The 23973-nt window shown below is 51.2% G+C and overlaps 2 protein-coding genes across 2 annotated transcripts in view; both read left to right on the top strand.

Moving 5' to 3' along the window:
* Positions 1-5750: 5750 nt before the first annotated feature.
* Positions 5751-23973, top strand: part of LOC309603528 (olfactory receptor 14C36-like) — a gene marked incomplete at both ends in the record, with an annotated part of 57577 nt that continues 39354 nt past the window's right edge. The window contains one exon of the mRNA XM_082338352.1: positions 5751-6629. Within this exon, the coding sequence (XP_082194478.1) occupies positions 5751-6629 (879 nt within the window). The remainder of the gene's footprint in view (positions 6630-23973) is intronic.
* Positions 16941-17879, top strand: LOC309603527 (olfactory receptor 10AG1-like; the record flags this gene model as incomplete). The annotated part of the gene is made up of 1 exon (XM_082338351.1): positions 16941-17879. One exon carries the CDS (start codon positions 16941-16943, stop codon positions 17877-17879), a length of 939 nt encoding a protein of 312 aa, XP_082194477.1.

Here is a 23973-nt window from a genome sequence, read left to right as displayed (position 1 = left end):
TTGCTGCACTGTTAGGTACAGACAAGGCCACGCAGGAGGCGTAAGGGCTGGTACTGAGTGGGAGCTGCCTGCAGGCCCCTTGGGACAATGAGCTGCTGAGGTTGTCCTGTGGCCAAGGGATCTGTGCAGCACAGCACAGGCGTGAAGGCCAGGCTGTACGTGCAGTGCAGCCCAGCTGGCTGTACCGTGGTCTTCTGGTCAGGGTCACTGCTCAGGTTTCCCTGTGAGAAGTCTGCGCTCCACCCAGGTGCCACAGCTGAGCTGCTGTGTCCAAACCATGCACAGCCAGGAGGAGGTGGATCAGAGGCAGGAGGAGCTGGACCCCCATGGCTTGTCACACAACTGTGATGGTTTGGGATGAAATGAGATGTGGTGGGACAGCTTGCTCGTGTGGGGTTCTGCAATGGAGGAAAACAGGCTCTGCTGGAGAGACTGGCAGAGAGGATGAGTCTGGGGGATGCTTGCTGTGTTGAGGGGATGCCCCCTGTGTTCTCCGCCATTGGAGGACAAGAACCAGCAGTGGATGGGGATTGACCCAAGGGTTCTTTCAGTAAACTCAAGCACCGTTACAGAAATGGAGATGGGTCAGTTGACCAGGTCCCTGAACACAAGTATTGGTATGCCCTGATCCCTGAGATTCCACTTTTTGGTCCAGAGGAATATGATGCCCCTTGAGAAGTCCTGGAATATCCCCTGACCCATGTGGTGGTTTAGGCTGTGAGGGGAATCCAAACAGCACCTCTGACTGGAGCAATTTCACCTTCGATGCTGACGCACAGGGCAGATGGAGGGACTTCAGACCTTCCAGGCACTCTGTGCAAGGGTTAGGCCTTCAGGTATCCAAAATGAAGATAACGGTGTTGTGTCAGTGTCCACCACAGAAAAATTTGCCTTGCTTTCTCCATTTCACCAGTTTGGGATCTGCCCCTTGACATTTTTTGGTAAAACAATGAACTCCTCACACACACACACACACTTGAAAGAAGGATGAAAGACAGACAGCAGAAATGAATTAAGGGCAACATTGTCAGACAGGTATTGCCATGAAATGGTAAGAAAGTGTTAGCAATGAGAGAAAAAGCAGTGTTCTAAACACTTCATGCCAGAATCTACATACTCTTAAGTTAGAGCGACCTTGTGAATTCAGAATGAATGACAAAAATAAAATGAAAGGAATTAAATTTATCATCATGAAGAAGAAGAGGAAATTTTAGAGCATGGTACTGTTACTGCTTTTAATGAAAACAGAAATAAGTCTGTAATGTGGCCTCTAAGCCCCCAGCCAGTCACTCACTCACTCTCGTCTCCTGAGGGATGGGGAGAGAATTGGAATGGCAAAGTGAGGAAGAACTCATGGGTCAAGATGAGGAGACTTGAACAGGTAAAGCAAAAGCTGTGCCCACAAGTAAAGCAAAATCAGGAATACATTCGCTCCTTCCCATCGTCAGGCAGGTGTTTAGTCACTTCCAGGAAAGCAGGGCTCCATCGTGAGTAACAATTACCTGGGAAGAGAAATGCCAAAACTCCAAACGTCTTCCTCCTTCTTCCCCCAGCTTTTATTGCTGAGCATGATGTCATATGGCGTGGGACATCCCTTTGGTCAGTTGGGGTCAGCTGTCCTGGCTGTTTCCCCTCCTAACTTCTAGCGAAAAACCCAGCCCACTCATTGGAAGGGCAGCGTGAGAAACAGCATGAAAAGGCCTTCCTGTTGTTTAAGCACTGTTCAGCAATAGCTAAAAGAGTTTTCATCAGAAATCTGAAACTTGGAGTCCTACGGGCTGCTATGAAGACAATGAACTCCACCCCAGCCAGCCAGGGCAGGCTGGCCTTTTTGGAAGGTGTGAGAATGAGAACAGTGAAGAATTTGAGAGGGGGAAAAAGGGAAGCAGTAAATTAAAGGTGAGGCCAGGGATGGCCTCGGGACTGTTTGGGGTGCCTGTGCTGCTGCCTTGTACCTGATGTGAATTATTTCCACAGTCAGAGGGAACCTGAGGGCTTTCCCTCATGTTGAGGACACGGAGAGGTGAGAAATGAGAGTGTCATTCAGGCTGGTAGGGACCTGGCTAGATAGCTGTAGAAAACATCCTCCTCAAAGCAGGATCACACCAGGTTACTCATGGGTTTATCCGATGGGTCTGAGAAACTTCCAGGGATGGAAGCAGCGCACACGCTCTGGGAAACAGCTTCCCATGTCTGGCTGTCCTCACATTGAAAAACTTTCTCCCTATATTGAGCCTGACCCTCTCGCGTTCCAGCTCATTGCCTCCTGTGCTCCTGCCTTGCACCACGGTGTCTTCTTGGGAACCTCACCGTAGGCAATGCAAGTCTGCTCCATCCTCCCCACAAAGCCCTCCATTCTCCAGGGTGAACAAGCCCAGCTCCCTCAGCCTCTCCTAACAGGACAAGTGCTCCAACCTTGACCATCTCTGTGGCCATCCACTGAACTTTTGTGGCCCTCCAGCTCTCCAGTGTCCCTCTGGTATAGCAGGGAACTAAAACCTGGGCAAGTATTCTGGATGTGGTGTCACAAGTGCTGATCAGAGGGAGAGATTCACTTGCCCTGGCTGTGCTCCGGCTCACACAGCCCAGGCTGTTGTTGGCCATTTTGCTGATGGCTCATCTTTTGCCTAATGGAACCCAAAGACCAGCAGACCCATTCCTGTGGAGCTGCTACCTGCCTAGCCAGTCCCTGTCCTAGGACATTTCAGGGCCTACATCCACTTCAGGAGCAGGACTTTGGTGGAATCTTTACTGGATACCATGAGGTTTCTATGTTCTTTGGGATGGCAGCCCTGCCCTCCAGCCCTGCCCTGCTCTCCTCACTGGGATGTCTTCTACAAATGTTATCAAAAAGTACTCTCTCCAATCCTCCAGGTCACTCAAAAGATGTGAAACAGGGCAGGTTGCAAGCTAGACCCCTGCAGGACCCTACTAGCTAGATGGCTCCAGGCAGAGCACCATGCATGTACCACACTCCTCCAAGCCCAACTGCTCTCCAGCTGGTTTTTTACTCAACGACTTGTCCACCCAGGCAGCCCATACTGTCCTAACTTGGACACCAGAAATTTCTGGAGGGATGATGCTGAAAGCCTTGATGACTTCCAGGTAAAAGACCATCTCTGCTCTCCCCGCATCCAGCAATCCTGTCCTTTCATCACAGAAAGCAAAGAGGATGGCCAGGAACAAGCTCCCCTGGGTAAATCCAGTCGCCTTCTCTTTCAGACACCCAGAAATGGGATCCGAGTGGACATGCTCTGGGGCACAGCCTTTCATTCCCCTACTCATCGTTTGGGCATTCTGGAAAGGTGTATGCATTGTGCAGGTGCTGCCAGTGACCAGGGAGTTCCTAGAGTCTCTGTGACCTATCAATGATGCTGGAAAGTGGCCTTGCTGTGCCATTGGCCTGCTCACTCAGCTGCCTGCGATGCTGCCCCTCCTGTCCCATAGACTGGTAAAAGATTGATTGTTCAAGGGACCCCTGACTTGATCCCCATCCACTGCTGCCTGGTCTGCTCCAGAGTTCTACCTCAAGGCACAAAGGCCTGGGAGACCTTGCTGGGGAAGACTGAGGCAAAGAGGACACAGAGATTCTCAGATCTCTCTACACCTGTTCTTATTAAATTCAGCACTGGCCGCACAGGATCTTTGTTTCTTCTTTAACTGTTCCTGAAGCAGTAAACACTCCTTATGATGCCCTTCAATTGCCTTTCAAGTTTAGACTGAGTTTTGATCTGGACCCTTGCTGAGCTTGGAGGATGCTGTCCTTGAAGACCAGCTGTCCTGAGCTCTGCCACCACACCTTGGCAGTTTATTCCATCAGCATCACAGCTCTGTCTCTGACATTAACGGCTCCCACTCATCCTGTCTGTGCCCCTGGCTGACGGCACTGACACACATTTGGACTGAAGCAACACAGCTGTGGAACCAGGCCAGCTCATATTTGCCATAAGGAACCCTGGTACCAAGAGTCCAAGACCTCGTGTGTGCAAAAGCAGAGATGTGGCATGGGCAAAAGAGAGCTGAGTGTCTTTCTAGCCCCAGGTCTAAGGACCCAGGATGAAATGCCTAAATTCACTCAACAGAACACATCCTCCCAGCTTGCAGAAGTTAGATCCTTCCCTGTCACCTTCCTGGGTGTCCTGTCTAAGGATGGGACAGAAAAAGTAATTCTCATGCCCAATTATTTTTCTAATAGGAGTAATGACACTGCAGGGGAGAAGTTGATGGAGGGAACATCAGAGATGAGTTCAGCCTGTTTCCCAGCAGGTTCCCCTGGAGCCCCAGGGACACCTGGAGGGAGCCCAGAGGGGCAGAGAAAGTGGTGCCTTGGGCTGGGCCTCTGCTGCTGAGCTGGGCTGGGCTCCTGGCATGGAGGCAGCTCATGGCAAGTGGGCAGCGCTGCAGAGAGACAGCTCTGCCCAGGAGCAGCTCCTCTGCAAAGGGCAGCAGGGCTGAGGGCACTGCCTGCAGGCAGTGAGGGGAGAGGAGTGAGGCAGAGAGAGGTTAAAGGCAGTCTGGGGTGGGAAGGCTTTGATCTGAGAGCTGACTGGAGGAGAAATCTTCACAGCCCTCTACACGGTAAGCCTCTTGCTGCAGGCCAATGTAGCTTTTGCTCATGGAGGAAAATCCAAAATGCAGCACGTCCCACAGCCTATGGGATCTTTCAGGAGGCTTCTCACAGTTTCTCTAGTGCAGAGGAGGAGGACATGCTCCAGAGCAGGGACTCCCTGCTGCACCGTCAGAGGGACAGAGCATGATGGGTGCCTTCTCCCAGGGATGGCTGCAGGGTGTGAAGGTGGGTGTGCAGCCAGGGGTGCCCAGGGCTGTCCTTCCGAGCAGGGTCCCTGCACCCCAGGGGGCTGTGTGATGGGTCAGGGACTCTGCCACCTGCCAGGGTCAGCACTCAGCCTGCCCGGGGAGCTCCTCATGGTTCTGCAGGGAGAAGCTGTGGGTGGATAGAGTGACCCCCAGCAAGGCAGGGTCCTTTTGCTGTTGAGAGGGTGCTGCATGGGTCAGGGCTGCTCAGGCAGCACCGGAACCTCCTTTGCAGCCAGAGCTCCAGCAGAGCCGTGGTGCAGCTCTGCAGCCACGGGCCCAGTTCCCTCTGCAGAGCACAGGGGCTGAGAGCAGCTGCGCGGCAATGGTGGTGTCTGGGAGGTGGCGTGCACAGCTGGGGAAGGGGAACGCTGTCTGAGTGCCCCAATGCCTCTGCCCTGGCCTCTCTCAGCCACACCCTCACTGTGTTTTCCCTTGTTCCTCCACTGGTCTGTGTTATTGCTATTGTTATCTTGTTCTTGCTGCCAGGCTCTCTGGGGAGGTGGAGTTTCAGCTCCAGAGTCACACACTGATCTTGTGGGTTCTTTCATGCATTTGTGTCCATGGGAACAAGTGTCCCAGCTTTCATCTCACCTGTGGGTCTGTGGGCAATGCTGACAGGCCCTTCTGCGTTGTTTTCACCTGACAAAGTTGAACACCAGCACTGGTGCCTGCCCCTCCCTGCTTCTGCAGAGTAGCGCTGGCTTATCAAGAGCCCATGGGCAGAGGCTCTGCTCTTCATTGCACACTTGGATAGCACGAACCTGAGCTCCAGCCACAGAGCTGAAGGAAGCTCTCCTAGAGAAAGAAATGGGTGTCTGTGTGTGCAGGGGCACGGTCTATTGGAAATGGCTTTGATTTTGCTCAGAGACATCTCCCTTAACTTGTCACTGTCTTTTTCTCCTATAACAGTGCCCCATGCCCAGAAGCAGCAGATGTCCAACAACAGCTCCATCACCCAGTTTCTCCTCCTGGCATTCACAGACACGAGGGAGCTGCAGCTCTTGCACTTCTGGCTCTTCCTGGGCATCTACCTGGCTGCCCTCCTGGGCAATGGCCTCATCATCACCACCGTAGCCTGCGACCACCGCCTCCACACCCCCATGTACTTCTTCCTCCTCAACCTTTCTGTTCTTGACCTGGGCTCCATCTCCACCACTGTTCCCAAATCCATGGCCAATTCTCTCTGGGACACCAGGGACATCTCCTTCTTGGGTTGTGCTGCTCAGCTCTTTCTGTTTGTCTTTTTCATTTCAGCAGAGTACTGTCTTCTCACCATCATGGCCTATGACCGCTATGTGGCCATCTGCAAACCCCTGCACTACGGGACCCTCCTGGGCAGCAGAGCTTGTGTCCACATGGCAGCAGCTGCCTGGGGCACTGGGTTTCTCAATGGTCTCCTGCACACTGCCAATACATTTTCACTCCCTCTCTGCCAAGGCAATGCTGTGGACCAGTTCTTCTGTGAAATCCCCCACATCCTCAAGCTCTCCTGCTCAGATGCCTACCTCAGGGAGGCTGGGCTTCTTGTGGTTAGTGTCTTTGTGGGCTTTGGGTGTTTTGTTTTCATTGTGCTGTCTTATGTGCAGATCTTCAGGGCCGTGCTGAGGATCCCCTCTGAGCAGGGACGCCACAAAGCCTTTTCCACGTGCCTCCCTCACCTGGCCGTGGTCTCCCTCTTTCTCAGTACTGTCATATTTACCTACCTGAAGCCCCCCTCCATCTCCTCTCCATCCCTAGATCTGGTGGTGGCAGTGTTGTACTCGGTGGTGCCTCCTGCAGTGAACCCCCTCATCTACAGCATGAGGAACCAGCAGCTCAAGGGTGCAGTGTGGAAACTGATAACCAGATGTGTTTCTGGAGCAATAAACTGCCCATTGTCTTCATAGCTGTTATAACGTAACTCACTGCAGGCACAGCCTGTCTTCTGTGTTTTTTGTTATTGTTCTGGTAGTCCTGTGACCGCAGGCAGGGACAGGCAATGGGCATTTCTATGACAGAGCTGGCCTCCAGAACAGCATTTCGAAAAAGAAAGGTGATGTCCTCCGGGCAGTGCATGGAGGCTTAGGTCTTCTTCCAAAGATTCTCTCAAGAACAAGCTCAAGACAGTGCCCTGGTGAGGCAAACACCAGTCAACAAGTGAAGCGTGTGAGTGTGCAGGGCTGGGGCACACAGCAGTGTCCCTCGCACAGCCAGGCCTCCAGGGACAGACTGGAAGGACCAGCAGAGCAGGGTCTGGTCTGTGCCCATGTTTGCCTGACACCCTGGGCAAGGTGCCCCAGGGCAATGGCCACAGACCAGCCCCTTGCAACCACCATTCCCAGCACTGGCCTCTCACTCCAACTCAGGGAGGTTCTTTGTTCCTCCATGGAAGGACACCAAAGGAGTAGGTCAGACTTCCATGTTTGCATTGCACAGAGGAGACTGAAGCATGCACACCGTGTGTGTGTGGGGAGATGAACCTGAGGGAGCCCAAATGCCGTCAGCTGTTCCTAGAGGTGCCGTGAAGGCCTGTGGGACAGACAGTGCCTCCAGGTCACTTCACTTTGAGAGTAATGTCCCCTGGGAAAGCACCTGAATGCAGCAGTGGGATGTGCTTCTGTGAACCGAGGTCCCTGTGTCCATTCCTCATGACGAGGGGCATCTCAGACAGGTGCAGAGCAGGGCGATACAGCGCAGGGCTGAGGTGTCTCCCAGCCTCTGGCAGTGGCAGCAGGAGGCCAGAGAGCCATTATTCCTGCTGCAGTGCCCTGCCTCCGCACGTGCAAGGGAAGGACTCGTGCCTCTGAACACCCCTGTGTGTACGAGGAGTGCATGAGGCCAGCTCAGATATGGGCACCTCACAGGGCCCTGCTCTTTCTGTGTGTGACTCCAAGAACAAACCCCACTGGCCCAGGGAGATTCATCTCCCCCGCCTCGGACAGGCTCATTGCAAATGCTCCTGTCTGGTCTCGTTACCCTTTCTGGATTGTGCCCTCAAAGGTGCCAGAGCCATCAGAGAGGTTCTGGGGTCCTTGGAATAGGCAGACAACATCACCTCAGTCCCTGGGAAGGGGATGGGCCAAATACTGCTGCAGCCATTTCCAGGCACTTGAAGGACAAGAAAGGCATTGGCGAACCTGTGTGGGTAGGGGAAAGAAGGGGATGTTTTGATCCTGGACCTTAGCAAGGGTTTTGACATGGTTTCCCATAGTCTCTTTATAGCCAGATTGGTGATATCTGGATTGAAGAAGGGGGTGATGTAGTGGGTAGGAAGGTGGCTGGTGGATCCAGCCCAAATGTCAGCAGTGGTAGAGTCCTGCTGGTGGCCACTTCCCAGTGGCATCCCTCAGCGCAAGCACTGGGGCCAACACTGTTGACTGTCTCCATTAACTGCCTGGATAATGTGCCAGAGTGCCTTTTCTCCTCCTTTGTGGATGATGCCAAACTGGGCAGACCCGTTCCACAACCTCATCTGGTTCACCCTGCCTTGAGCAGGATAGCTGGACAAGGTGATGTTCAGGGGTCTCTTCCAAGCTGAGTTATTCCAGGATTCAATGACTCTTTTCCTTGGAGGGCTTTTTGAAGACAGAAGAGACAGAGGAAGAAGGAGAAACAGAGAGGCAGAAGTAGAGGCATAAAATGGACCGATATAAATACAGCAGTTCCTCTGAAGAACGTTTCTCCACTGAAACTGTTGGTAGGAACTCTATTAGATAAACATGACGAAACAAGCTTAGTTTTACCTGCTCATGTACATATATATCTGCTGCGGAAGGGTGATGGCTGGATACGGTATCATGTGGTCAAATGTGTCTCGGGAACTCATAATCCATTAGGAAGCCAATGGCTGTGAAGGGGGCTGTGAGGTCACTTCTGCCTCTGGAGGTGAGAGGCCAACCGCAGGAATGTGTCTGGGAAAGGCACTGTGAGGTCACTTCTTCCTGAAACAGCCGATAGGTCAGCCCTTGACTCATGGCTGGGATATGTGCTTCTAAACTCACCTCTGCCAGTGTCTCTGACAGGCCAGCAGAAGGCACCTGGTTGGCACATTGGCTGGGAGACCCCCTCTGCCGAAGGACCTAGGCTCAGTGCAGGAAGGGGGCTTGTATTTTGGCTGTCCTGTCTCTTCTGCCTGAGTACAGGATGGGACAGCAGCAGGCACACAGCTCTGTCTTGTCTATCCGAGAAGCAGAAAGGCTTGCAGCCTCACAAGGGGTGAGGTTACTTCTGTCTGTTCAGGTGAAGGGCTGCAAGAAGGCTGGTGGGTTTGGATGCCTGTTTAGAAGGGTGGTTTCCCAGATGCTGGAACTTTCCTTGGATGTAGGGAAGAGCAGGAGAGAGAAACAGTTACACACAGTACAGCTTGGATGGTGGGGACTGGACATGAAGAGGAAGAAATGTCACTCCGAGGGTAGTGCTGTGGTACATGAAGTCCTCCAGAAGGAGTATGAGGTCAGTCCATCTCCTTGTGTTTCAAGGAACAGAGTGTGAAGGGTGGACAGCCGTCGGTGAATGTACGGAAACAGCAGGGTGAGAGCAGGGTGAGGAAGTAAGATGGGTGTCCTTTACCTCCACTCCAGCATTCTCCAATAGATATTGCTGCAGGGTGTCTCCTCAGGACGTCTGGACTGGTAGGAGAAGCTGTCCCTTGAGCTCTGACAACCTCCCACCTCACCTCCCTAACCCCACCATTTCTCTCCTTGCCCACCTGGGACTTTTCCTTACAGCAGACTTCTCCACTGATCTCTGCAGCTGGATGGTACAGCTCCTTTGCACCATCTCCCCCCTGTTCTCCTTAGAGACCTGGCTGCACACAGGCACAGGAGGGTTTTTCCTATTTGCAAGCAAAGGAAAAGTCAAGCATGGTCAAGTTCCATAAAGAAAACGCACTCTGCAAGCACATGCTAAGTCCAAGCTGCCTCTAATGAGGTTGCCTTTCTACAGGGGATAATCTTAGGAGAACTATTTCAGGTAGGTAGAGTGAAAAAGATAGATATAAACATAATTAAAGTCTTGGTTAAGGAGACAATTAGACTGCTGAAAGAGAGGCAAAATTTTAAGTCCCTGATGTCAAAGCAGCAACTGGATGGGTGAGAAGAATCTGAATGAACAAAGAGTAAGGGGAGGAGAAATCTGGAGAAAAAGGGAAAGGGCTTTTGTCTAGGCAGTGTGCCTGTGAAAAGATGATGTTAGAAATGGCTCTTCTATCAAGAGAGGTGAAAACATATGAAAGATAAAAATTAAATTTATATAAATAATATTAATTTATTTTAATAAATTAAATTTAATTTTAATTTAAATTCAATACACTATATAACAGGTAGAATAGTGGTAATGAAGTGACGCTGGAAGATTGATATTTCTTTGGAATATCCCTTTTGAAAGGTCACGGGATTGGTAGAGGTCTCTTGGGAGTGAGGACAAAGCAATGTTGCAGCCATCGTTGAAAGAGGCCAAAAGTGCAGCCCCGGGAACGCCAGGCTGTACAAGCTCACTTGGGGGAGGAGTGAGCCTTCCCATGAGTGCTCTTGGGGGACATTGCTGGGCACCTCAAAGAGCAGAAGGTGTCCAAATGCAGTCAGCATGGATTAGCCAAGGGTAAATCCTGCCTCACCAACCTGATGGCCTTCCTGATGAAGGAACTGCTTTTATGCACGAGGGGAGAACAGTGGGTGTCCTTTACCTCCACTCCAGCAAGGCTTTTGGCATGGTCTCCCTCGATATCCTGGTACCCACATTGGGCCATTACAGTCTGGATGGGTCAACAAACAGATGGGTGAAACCCCAGTTGGAGGATGAGGCTGAGAGCAGTGGAGAAGGGGTCATACCCTACCTGGAGGCCAGTGGGCCATACTGGGGCATTGTGGGGCAGCACAGGGGACTCGCCTGAGCCCTGTGCAGTTTAACACCTGTATCCATGACCTGGAGGAGGCAACTGTCACCACGTCTGTGGATGGCACTAAATTGGGAGGACCATTGCTGTGCCCTAGGGATGCCATTCAGGGCAAACCTGACAGGCAGAAGGACTGTCGTGTCAGGAACTTCAGGAGATAGAAGACGGACCACAGCCTAACAGCCTGCAGTTGCAGGGCCTGGGGAGGCCTGGCTGGGGAGCAGCTCTGTGGAAAAGGCCCTGGTGGTGGTGGGGGACAGAAGGCAAAACATGACCCAGCAGTGAGACCTGGTAGCCAAGGCAGCCAGCAGAGTCCTGGAGTCTCACCAAAAGAGCGAGGGCAGTGATTGTCTCCCCCTGCTCATCACTCCTTAGACCACCTGTACACAACCGTGTCCATTTTTGGGCCCCCACTGGGGAAGGGGAGGAGGGAGGGAGCGCCTGTGGGGCTGCTGGGCTCTTGGCCAGAGATCACCAGCACAGCAAGGGAGGTGTTGGTAAGTGGCAGGGAGTTGAGTGGAGAGTCATCGAGCTGCTGAGGGGCTGGAGCACTTGCCTGGGAGGAGAAAGTGGAGGAAAGGGCCTTGTTCAATGTGCGGAAGGGAAGGCCTTGGGAACCTCATCGTGACCTGCCAGTCCCCATGGGGAGGCTTTCAGGAAAGTGAAACCGGTCTTCTCATGGTATTGCTTGGCAGGAGAATAATAGGCAAGAGTCAGATGTTGAAATGAGGAAGTTTCTGGCCAGTGAAAATGAAATGAGATATATGAAGACCATGGAGTGCTTTGGCTGTGAACTGAATGTAAACCAAACTTCTGACTTGGGATCTCACTCAATGGAAATGTTCAATATTTTTCATGACAAGGCCATGAGCAGCTGATCCAGCTGGAGCTTTCTCAGAACAGGCTTGGAAACTGCGGCAAGAGCTGTGGGATTCCTCCTAGACGCTATGCTAAGGCACATGGAGGACAGGGAGGTGATTCGGGACAGCCAGCACAGCTTCACCAAGGGCAAGTCCTGCCTGACCAACCTACTAGCCTTCTATGATGGAGTAACTACATCAGTGGATGAGGGAAGAGCTACGGCTGTCATCTAGCTGGACTTCTCTAAGGCCTTTGACACTGTCCCCCACAATATCCTCCTCTCTAAATTGGAAGGATATGGATTTGATGGGTGGACTGTTCAGTGGGTAAGGAACTGGCTGGATGGTCACATCCAGAGGGTAGTGGTCAATGGCTTGATGTCCAGATGGAGAACGGTAACGAGTGGTGTCCCTCAGGGGTCCGTTCTGGGGCCAGTGCTGTTCAATGTCTTCATCAATGACACAGACAGCGAGATCAAGTGCACCATCTGCAAGTTTGCAGATGACACCAAGCTGAGTGGTGCAGTCAACACGCCTGAGGGACAGGATGCCATCCAGAGGGACCTGGACAAGCTGGAGAGATGGGCCTGTGTGAACCTTACGAGGTTCAACAAGGACAAGTGCAAGGTTCTGCACCTGAGTCAGGGCAATCCCTGGTATCAGCATAGGCTGGGGGATGAAGGGATTGAGAGCAGCCCCGAGGAGAAGGCCTTGGGGGTACGGACAGATGAAAAGCTGGATGTGAGCCAGCAATGTGCTCTCGCAGCCCAGAAAGCCCACTGTATCCCGGGCTGCATCAAAAGAAGTGTGGCCAGCAGGGCGAGGGAGGGGATTCTGCCCCTCTACTCTGCTCTGGTGAGACCCCACCGGAGCACTGCGTCCTGCTCTGGGGTCCTCAGCACAGGAAGGACATGGACCTGTTGGAGCGGGTCCAGAGGAGAGCCACAGAAATGATCCAAGGGCTGGAACACCTCTGCTATGAGGGAAGGCTGAAAGAGCTGGGGTTGTTCAGCCTGGAGAAGAGAAGGCTGTGGGGAGACCTTATTGCGGCCTTTCAGAACTTAAAGGGGGCTTAGAAGAAAGACGGGGACAGACTTTTTAGCAGGGCCTGTAGCGATAGGACAAGGGGTGATGGTTTTAAACTAAAAGAGGGTAGATTCAGACTAGATATAAGGAAGAACTTTTTTTGCAATGAGGGTGGTGAAACACTGGCACAGGTTGCCCAGAGAGGTGGGAGATGCCCCATCCTTGGAAACATTCAAGGTCAGGTTGGATGGGGCTCTGAGCAACCTGATCTGATTGAAGATGTCCCTGCCCATTGCAGGGGGGATGGACTGGATGGCCTTTAAAGGTCCCTTCCATCCCAAAGCGTTCTAGGATTCTATGATTCTTCATAGCAGCCGTATGGGGCCATGCTTTGGATTTGTGACCAAAACAATGTTGATCACACAGGGATGTTTTAGCTATTGCTGAGCAGAGCCTCCACAGTGTCAAGGCCTTTTCTGCCTCTCACACCACCCCACCAGCAAATAGGCTGGGGGCGCACAAGAAGCTGGGAGGGCACAGAGCTGGGACAGCTGACCCCAACTGACCGAAGGGATATCCCATACCGTGTGATGTCATGTTCAGCAAAAAAAAGCTGGGGGAAGGAAGGGGGAACATTCTTGGTAACTTGGGAAGACAAATGCTTCCTAACCTAACCCTGAACTAACCCTTTTACCTTAAACCTTACCCTACCCATTACCCGAAACTAGCCCTACCACTACTCCAATCATAAACCTCAACTCTAACTCTAACCCTTACCTAACCCTAAACGAACATCAGCCACAGCCTGAAGTCTAACTCTAAACCAGGTGTAACCATAACTCTTACCCTAACCCTAACTCTAATTCTAACTCAAACCTGAACCCAACCCCTGACTAACCTAACAGGTATCCTGAAGCATCTTCAAGGCCAACTGCACCTGTGTAACGACATCTGTAATATCGTCTCAGGCAATAATTACTATGGTAACAGCATTAGAAAGAAAAGATAATTTGGGTAGATGGGATGGACAGATGAGCATCCTGGTATCATCCTGTCAGGGCTGGTTCAAGGCCTGGCAGCATGAGCAGCTGCCCTCTGCTTCCTCATGAACTGGAGGCACCATGGCTGTGGGCACCACCGTGTGTCACCCAAATCAGATTCAGGTCAGGTGAACCATTTTGTATTTCTCATACACCATATCCATTGTTTGTCTGTTGAGCTCTAATCAGAGCTTAGGTATGTAGATAACCAGGCTTTGGGTGGGATATTTCTCCTGGAGTAGCTCTGCTGACCCCGGTCTCTCTCCATATTTACAATCCTACAGCTCTGACAGGAGGAAAGCACCCTGCAGTGCCTGGATTTGTCCAAGCCACAGCACTTCATAGCCTTTCTGACCATTGGGTCCTTTGGTCCTGGTGGGAGATGATTTTCTTGCCTTAATCCTGACTTTGTTGGGTAACCCGAAAGGACAGACTGGAGGCTGTTGAGTCACATCTCAGGTTTCAGAGCAAGGAATCAGGGACTGCATTTACCTTACACAGTGGTGGGAGATCCTTTCCTCTGGAGGGGTTATTTGTGCTATTGGCTATAAAGCCACCAAGTCTACCTAGGTCAGACTCAGTCAACCATTCCTGAGGCATTGGGGCCAAATTATTCTGTACAGATACAGAGATCTGCAGCATAGTGCCATGACACAGTCCTTTTTTCCTTCCCATGCAGATGTCCCAAACCCAAGCTTCCTCTCCAGGCTCTTTCTGGATGTGAACCAGCATGCAGACACCACAAGCAGTCAGAGTTCAACCTCTCAGGGCCACCTCCGTCTTGAGGATAACATGGGCCTCAGGCACAGGCTGGGACCCAGAGAGGTGGAGGTACAGAGAAGCCTTTTCTGTTGCTGCACAGTGAAGTTAAGCACAGACTGAAAAGGCTTACGTTCTGCTTCCCTGCTTGCCTTTTTTGTATTTTTTGTTTTTCCTCCCACAAGTTTAGCACTTGTCCTTTGAGCAGCTAAACCTCATGTCTCAGTTTTTCTCTTTCTAAAGACCTATAGTTATGGTGGAAGTTGCTTGTCAGGCTGGCGCCCGTGATTCTGACAGTCTTTCTAAAATAGTTCCTGGTGCCGTGGGTGTCCAGGGAGGAGCAGTGGCAGCACCAGCATCCCCACCTTCTCTCCTGAGGCTGCTTCCTAACTGTCTCATAACCAGGTGAGAGTGACAGAGACGTGTCCGGAGAGCCATGGCCAGGTGGTTTTGAGGGGAATGGAGGAGAGAAAAAGAGGCCACCACTGCCTCCTGCAGCACCATGGACTGAGGAGGGTGTTCCTGCCTCTTGGCTCCTGGCAACAGTAAATCCCTTTTGGCATGCCCTGAAATGCTGAGATAGTGTGGCAGCACAGACACCGCCAGAAGCAGCTGCAGGCATCTGTCCAGCTTGGCTGGGCATGGAAATGGGCTTCCTTCAGGTTTGAAAAGTGCCGCCCGTGAGATAGTCACCATCTAAGAAGTACTCTGGCAGTTTCCCATGAGCAAAGCTGGCCTGAACCATGCTGCACCCATGATCTTGTGAAGCACTGAGACATCAGAGAGTTAAAAAGAACAGGCTGTATGTTTGAGGACATTTTGAAACAAGCAGGAAATGCTGGTATGTGGGTAACCTGCAGGTAAATGGTTGCTTTGAGTGAAAGCCTTAATTTAAAATAAATGTGGGTATCAGAGAAGTATTTTATTTTTCTGCACATTTATACGAAAAAGTAGGTAGATTAGAAAACAATCATGGTGACTTTTCACTCATGCAAACCCTAATTTTATCTTGGAAATTTTGAATGGCACCTCTATGAGATGGAAAAAACAGGAAAAAGGCAGGAACACCTTGGGAAAAGGATCACACCCTTAGGACCATGTGTTTTTGTGAATTTGGGTTTTTCTCTTGAGAAAACCGCCCTGTGTTTTTCGCTTGGCTAATCTGAATGCTTTTATCACATGTTTTCTGACCTGCTGTTCTCATCCTTAGTACACCCGAGTTGAAGAAGACTCCTCAAAGGGAGGTAGTGATAGACATGGCCAGCATCCTCAGTCCTCTGCCTGGAAGAGGGTATTCTTTCCCCCATGTCAAGCTGAGAATATAAAACATCCTTCAGCTGAGTCTCTTCTGCAGAAGCAGCAACCTGCTCTTGCAGCGCTGCTTGCTTGTAGCTCCCATCCCTCAAGTGTGCCCAGCACGAAGTCTTTATGCTCTGGGAAGGTGAGAAATGGCAAGGGAAGGCTCAGTTCCCCAGGCAGCAAGAGCATCGCTCTGCTTCTGTGAGGGCTTGCAGGGGAGTGGGAAGCATTGCAGGGTTGGGGGCAGAGCAAATGGGCCCTCGGCTGGATTTGTAAGCTGTCAGAAATCCAAGCGACAGAGCAGCAAGTTCAGGAATGCTGAATTATTCAGGGCTCATTCAGAAGTTATAAAAGCCTGACCTGCTCAGGAAAATTGGATATCATAAGGAGATCACCAAATTTTAATCACTTTCTTCTCTGCATAACTGAAAAGTGCATCAAGCAGTTTGATTGCTTGCATAAAGATGTCTTTTAGGACCCTGAAAACTTGAGATTTATGTATAAACTGCTGCTTATCCGTCTTGTTCAAATGCCCCTGGATGCATCAGTGTCACTCGATTCATTGGCAGATAGAAGTCTGTTGTACTTCTGATGGGATTCACCCTTTGCCATGTAAAAAGTAATGATTCAGGTCTCAAATAGTCTCCCAGATGTTTGTGTGCGGACACGGCATCAGGGGATGAGCTCTTACATGTGAGGAGAGCTGGGATGAGTCTCTCTCGTTGAGATCTAAGAATCAAGTCAGGCCTTGCCTCGCTTTCTTTTGATTGCCTCTCCTTGCCTGGCCTTGCCTTGCTTTGTCTTCCCCTTTTCATCCCTTTCCTCCTTTTCACCCTATTTCTTCTTTGTGTTCTTACATTCAGTGCAGCTCTTACAAGATCTGGACAAGGAACGTAAGCAAGACTGTTCTTAAAGGGGTGAGTATTTATCCTTTTTGTTTCTTTTTTTCTCATCTCTCACCAGGTATTCTGTTTAAGAAAATCAACTCTGAAAAAGAAAGTCAAGTTTCTTTTACCCGTATTAAAAATCCCAGTCATTCAGGCTGAAGGATTCTGTTCTTTCCTCTTTTTAACCCTCCCCCTGCAGCAAGCAAACCATGTTAGATTTCCAAACATTCAGGCAGATCTTGGTCCAGCTCGCCTAATCCTGCAATCACGTGTATGCTGATGTTCATAGGCTTTCTCTAGGCTTGAAGTGTGTGGGATGGTGGACAAGCCATTAGCATCCTCTGAGAGCCTGTTGTTTGGATTGCTCTGTCTAGGGAAAATGCCCCAAAGAAAAGGCTCGGAGAATCACACCGTTGGATCCGGATTCTTTCTTCTGGGATTTTCTGACCACTCCAGCCTGCAGGGCCTGTGCTTCACAGTATTCCTGGTCATATACCTCATGCTCCTCACAGGGAACAGCCTGATTGCACTCATCACGGTGGTGGACTCAAGCCTCCACAGCCCCATGTATTTCTTCCTGAGGAACTTGTCCATCCTGGAGATCTGCTACACATCAGTCACTCTGCCAAAAATGCGGGTGGGTTTCCTGCGGGCGGATGGCAGGATCTCCTTCCTGGGCTGTGCTGCCCAGCTGTATTGCCTGGTTTTGCTGGGCAGCATTGAATGCCTTCTCCTGGCTGCCATGGCCTACGACCGCTGCATAGCCATATGTGACCCCCTGCACTACACCCTCGTCATGAGCAGGGGTCTCTGCATCAGACTGGTGGTGGGGTCCTGGGTGGCTGTCATACCAGTGCAAGTAGGACAGACCTACCAGGTGTTCACTTTGCCCTTCTGTGCATCCCATGACCTCCATCACTTTTTCTGCGATGTCCCCCCTCTGCTGGAACTGGCCTGTGCAGACACGTGCTGGAACCAAGTGATGCTGTACACCATCATCCTGCTCTTCGCAATCCTTCCCTTCTCCTTCATAGGTACTTCTTACATTCAAATTATTAGGGCAATTCTGAAAATGCCTTCAGGTCGGGGCAGACACAAAGCCTATTCCACCTGCTCGTCACACCTCGGGGTGGTGACGCTCTTCTATGGCTCGGCCACAGTCGTCTACTTAAAGCGACGGTCAAGGGATTCAGTAGACACCGACAAATACCTTGCCCTGTTTTACACAATTGTGACCCCCATGTTTAACCCTGTCATCTATAGCCTGAGGAGTAAGGAAGTGAGAATTGCCTTGAGGAGACTCCTATGGACAAAGTGATGCTACCGAGGATGTAAAATAGTCCCAAGCAGTACCAAAAGTCCCACTGGGTTATGTGGTTGCCTGAACAAAGCATCCCATATTTGCTCAGACAAAACCATGTGTCCAGCCTGGCTTTCATCCTGCTCAAGAAGGGGAGAGGTCTCCTGAGGCATTCCTGTTACGCCATGCCCCACCATGATATCTTTGTACTCTAGGGCACCTTCAGTGCCCCTCAAGAGTGTGATGCCAATAGCTACTTCAAGCTGCATCCGACCAACGTAACGTTCAGGGGAAAGAGTCAAAGCATGGTCAGTAGTCAGTAGGGCCCAGAGGGTGACACAACCAATGAAGAGATGACTGCCCTCAGGCTTGAGAAATCACTTGCTAGATGCCACGGACTATCTACAGTGTCCCCGTGTGGAATCAGCTTAAAAAAGTTAAAAGACATGAAGGTCATCTTCCCCTGCTATGATGTCTTGCACTGAGCTGTGTAATGCTTGACTAACTTGACACAAAGAATAAAAAGAAAAAAAAAAATCACCACGGGGCCAGTCCAGCACTGGAACAGGGGCCCTGAGACCTCTGGAGTTTCTGTTTGTCGTGGTTTAACCCCAGCCAGCTACTAAGCACCACACAGTCGCTCGCTCACTACCTCCCCCGGTGGGATGGGAGAGAGAATCAGAAGGGTAAAAGTAGAGAAAACTGAGGGTTGAGATAAAGACAGTTTAATAGGTAAAGCAAAAACCGTGTGTGCAAGCAAAGCGAAACAAGGAATTCATTCCCTCCTTCCCATCGGCAGGCAGGTGTTCAGCCATCTCCAGGAAAGCAGGCCTCCATCACGCGTAACGGTGACTTGGGAAGACAAATGCCATCGCTCCAAACATGCCCCTGTTCCTTTTCTTTATGCAACTTTTTAAAATCATGAGCACAATTGGGAACGGCTGAAACTGTGGGGGATAAATGTGTTTGATACGCAGACAATACAAGAAGGTTGTGAAGGTGAATGGGCAGAAGAAACAGGAAAACTGCCCATCCCATGGAGCTCTGCAGAAAGCGGACGGAGCTGTACCCAGCAGGAGGTGATACCAGTGGGATTAGCATGTAGAAAAGGCTTTTGTGGGGAAGGCTTTGCAAAGGAATACCCTGACTTCCCCCAGATGAAAAATAGAGACCGGGCAGTGTATTGAAGTGATTGTGAGAAGTGTCCTGGGGTAAAAGACCTTTGATGAGAGAAGGCTGGAGACATTTGGGTCGCAGAGATTTGAGGTAGTCCTTTGATGATCTGAGTAGGTGGAGCTTTGGAAATGAGAAGAATAAAGCAGCTCTCAAGGCTGTTTAAGGAATGAGCGGTACTATCACTATAATAACAGGAACAGCACAGTGCTGTAAGGGAGTTCCTTCTTATTCATCATTATGATTAATTAAAGCACTTTAATTTCATTCCAACATTCATTTTGACTTGAGAAAATAGCCATAAGTGCTCAGTAGTTAGCTTCTGGCACGAAGTTCTTAGAACAGTGCTTTTTCTCTCACTGCTAGCTCTCTGTTACTTTTAAATATTACACGTCTTAGACAGCATTGCCCTTAAATTATCCCTGCTTCCTATCTTTTCTCCCTGTTTTGTGGAGGAGAGGGAGGTCGAAGATGGCAGCTGTTTCTTTTTTAACCAAAGGCAGCCGAGGGACACATCCCAGATTAGTGCAAAGGTGCAAAGGCACAAAGGAAGCCAACATTTCCATGTGCTGGACACTGACACAACACCGTTACCTGCATTTCTGGTCTCTGAAGTCCTAACTGGGCAGCAGAGAGCCTGGAAGCTCTGAGCTCCCTTCATCTGCCCTGCATTTCAGCATGAAAAATGAACCTAACCTGGTCAAAAAGATTCTTTTGATTCTCTCCACAGCCTAAAGCACCGCATTTGCCAGGAGACTGGCCAGGACACCAAAGGAGGACTCACACTTCTCGGCACACAAAGCTTAGGTGTCCCTGGGAATCTCAGGAGGCATGGCATACCCATTCCTGGGTTCAAGGAGCTGGTCAAATGCCTCGTCTCCATTTCTGTAATGGTGGCAGACTTTGTACAGGGGTGCTGACATTTATGGAGCAACCTGCTCAGACCTCAGAGCTGGCCCTGCTTGGAGCCAAAGGTAGAACTAGAGACCTCCTGAGTACAAGACCATTCCACCCTGAATTGTCCCATGGCCCTCTGCTGCAGAGACCCCCACCTCCAGCTGAATCCTTTCTCCTGGGGCACACTGCACAGCACAGGCTCACGGAAGGGTTGTTGGGAAAGGGAGGGCTGGGATCTCTGGTCCAGCTTCCCAGCATAGGGTGGGGTATCACCAATCCCAGGTTGACTGAAACCTGAAAACCTCCAAAAAATGGAGATCACAGAGAGGCTCTGGGGGTCCTGCTGCAGGGTAGCATCACCCTCCTAGTCCATTTTTCCTGAGGCCCAGCCTGAAGCCCCCGGGAAGAAACTTATGGCTGTTTTCTCTGCCAGGATTCAGTTGCTTTTAGACTGCCCTGTGCCTCTCCTTCAGCAGACTAAAGAGACCCGGTTCCTTCCAGCACTCCACACAGCTCATGTGCTTTAGGTCCCTAACCCCACCATGACAGACTTCCTCTGGACTTTCTCCAGTTTCTCCATCCCCCTTTCAAAATGGGAAACACACTGGCTCCTACGGCATCCATCATAACTCCCATGCCCTTCTCCTCAGGACACTCCTCAGCCAGTCACGTCACAGCTGCTCCTCGTGCATGGGCTTTATCCCGCTCCCTATGCAGACCTTGCCCCCTTCATCTTGAAAAACTTCAAGAGATTTCTGTTGGCCAAAGTCACAAGGATGTGAAGGTCCCTCGGGACTGAAACTCCAACATGTCAGCATTTAAGATTTGTGGGCCAACGCCTCCAGCAGGAAAGCAGCATGGGGAATTGCAGGACACCACAGGTAATGGAAGAGAGTGATGTGTTCAACTGAGTCGCAACCCGTGGTCAGAAACACTACAGCAACCACCTCAGACGTACCATGAGAGGGTACAAAACAAGAAATGCAGGGCCAATGGGGAAAGGATGAACGTGGTAGGCTGTTCTTTTGGAGGGTAACAGAGAACAACTTGGGCAGGGGGAAATGAAAACAGAAGGAAAGGATGGGGTCAGGGCTGTTTGGGGACACCTGTGAAGCAGCCCTGAACCTGACGTGAATGACTCCTGGGGTCCGGGAGAACCTGAGAGCTCTCCCGAATTGGAAAACATGAAGGGGAAAGAAGGACAGCATCATTCAGGCTGGAGGGGACCTCGGGAGGTGTCTGGACCAACCTCCTGCTCAAAGCAGGCTCAGACCAGATTACTCAGGGCTTTATCCAAACACATCTGGCTCACTTTCCGGGACAGAGCTGGTGCACACTCTCTCGGAAACAGCTTTCAGCATTTGACTATCCTTATGCTGGAAAAGTTTCTCCCTCTATCTAGGCTGACCCTCTCTTGTTTCAGCCCATTGCCTCTCGTCCTTGTGCCTTGTACCATGGCCACAAGCCTGACTCAGTCCTCCTGGGAACAGTGCCATGCTGCTGCACGTTCCCCTAGGATCTTCCCTTCTCCCAGCTGGACAAGCCCAGCTTTTTAAGCTTCGTCTCGCAGAACAAGTGCTCTGACCCTGACTACCTTGGTGGCCCTCCACGGAACTGGCTCCAGCTTATCAATGTCTCTCAGGCATTGCAGGAGGTCAAAACCTAGGGAAGTATTCTGGATCTGTTCGAAAATGTGCTGACTAGAGGGCAATAATCACTTCCACTGGCTGTGTTCCTGCTCACACTGCCCAGGATGCTTCTGGCCTTTGCTGATGGCTTGTGTTTTGCCTAACGAAACCAAAGGACCAGCAGAGCCATTCCTGCAGAGCTGATACCAACCAAGGCAGTCCCTGCCCTCTGTCACCGCAGGGCCTTAGTCAACGTCAGGACAGGACTTTAGATCTTTCCTTGTTGGATAACATGATGTTACTATTGGCCCATCCTTCCAGCCTGTCTAAATCCTTTGGGACGGCAACCCTGCCGTCCAATGTAGTGTCTGCGCTCCTCAATGTGCTGTCATCTACAAATGTTATGAAAAAGCATTTTCTCAACTCTCTTGGGTAATTAAAACCCCTTGAAACATGACAGGACCCTACCAGCTACAGGCCTCTGGGCAGAATACTACGCATTGACCACGTTCCTCCGAGCCCGACTGTCCAGCTGAATTTTTACCCATCTCCTCATCCACCCATGCAGACCATAATATCCTAACTTGGATGCAAGAATATTGTGGGGAATGATGCTGATAGCCTTTCTGCCTTCCAAGTAAAAGACAAGCACTGCTCTGCCCACATCCAGCAATCCTGTCCCTTCATCAGAGAAAGCAAAGAGGATGGTCAGGCACAACCTACCCCGGGGTAAATCCAGTCCCCTTCTCTTTTGGACACCCAGAAATGGGAGCCGAGTGGACACGGTCTGGGGCACAGCCTTTCGTTCCCCTGCACATGAGGCATTTTTGAAAAATGCATCCTACATTTGCATTTTGACAGTCATCAGGGAGTTCCCCCAGTCTCCATGACCTCTCAAAAATGATGGAGAGTGGCTTCGCTGTGCCATTGGCCTGCTCTCTCAGCTCCCTGGGATACCGACCCTCCTGTCCTGTACACTGGGAAGGATTGCGTTCGTCCAAGCGACCCCTGACTTGATCCACATCCACCGCTAGTTCTTCTCCTCCAGAGTCCTGCCTCAAGTGACAGCAGCCTGGGAGACCTAGCTGGGGAAGACAGAGGACAACATGACATAGAAAATCTGAGATCTCTTTGTTAACTAAATTCAGCACTGGCCATCCAGTAGCTTTCTTTTTCTTTAACTATTCCTGAAGCAGTAACAGCTTGTTATGGTGTCCTTGAATTGCCTTTCGGGTTTAGGCTGAATCTCAGTCTGGACTATTGCTGTGCTTAGAGGATGCAGTTCTTGAAGACCAGCTGTCCTGAGCTCTGCCACCACGCCTTGGCAGTTTATTTTACCAGTGTCACAGCTCCATCTCCAACAGTAATGGCTCCAGCTCATCCTGGCTGTGCCCCTGGCTGAGGGCATTGCTGCGCATTTGGGCTGAAGCACCTCAGCGGTGGCACCAGGCAAATTTAAACTTGCCAGAGGGAAACCTGGTACCAAGTGTCCGAGACTTCATGTGTGCAAAGGCTTTGCTTCAAAGCGAAGACATGGCAAGGACAAAAGAGAGCTGCATGTCTTTCTAGCCCTAGCGTATTATCTGTGATAATTCTGTTTCTCCAGGAATGTCTGCATGCTCTCCGCTTCTCCAGAGGCATGAACCCAGTCTGTCTGACCCAGAGGTCTTTGCACGTGCCTGGCACGATGGTACAGCTGGCCTCCCGTGCCACGTCTCTGTAATAACATGGATTTCCTCCGTGCCGGTGTCTGGAGGTTGGGCTCTTCTTCCAAAGCTGAGGTCAGGAACAGGCTGGAGAAATTGCCCCCACGAGGCCGTGCTGCTGTGCTTGGGTTCTCCATGGGCTGAGGGCAGTAGGGCACGTGGCAATGTGTTAGGGCATGGGCTTGAGCTGAGCCTTCACCTGTGGGTGCCCAGCACCCCTGGAGATGGTGAGTGATCCACAGGGATCTGCCTGGGATTGTCTCTCTGTGGCTTTTGGGCACCACAGCCCGCTTGCTCTGCAGAGCAGCGTTGCCAGATCCGGGCCCTGTGGGAAGCACAGGGAAGGGGCAGGAGTGGCTGCATGGACACAGTCCCCTGGGGAAAGGCTCTCTAGGGTCAGGGATGTCCCTGGAGAAGAGGAACGGAGCAACTCTGTGCTTTCCTGGGGGAATAAGTGACCTAAAGAAACCTATGGCTGCACACACCAGCTCAGGGCAGGCTGCTCTTTCACTGGGGCAGCAGGAGCACCCTGGGGAGCCCCCGGGCCAGGAGCCTTGTGCTGGGGAGAGGGGCTGGCTCAGAGGGGCTGTCGGCAGTGCGCAATAGGGATCTCCTGGAGACAGTGGCAGGGGACACAGGCAAATACTGACCTCCATCTCCTCATGCCGTGGCTGGCCCCAGCCCGGGGACTGATGGGGAGGCTGACCC

This window comes from Platalea leucorodia (genome assembly GCF_965183815.1).
Source record: "Platalea leucorodia genome assembly, contig: HAP1_HAP1_SCAFFOLD_119, whole genome shotgun sequence".
NCBI classification, from domain to species: domain Eukaryota; kingdom Metazoa; phylum Chordata; class Aves; order Pelecaniformes; family Threskiornithidae; genus Platalea; species Platalea leucorodia.
The sequence above is the reverse complement of the archived record's forward strand: the minus strand, read 5'-3'. Positions and strand labels throughout refer to the sequence as shown.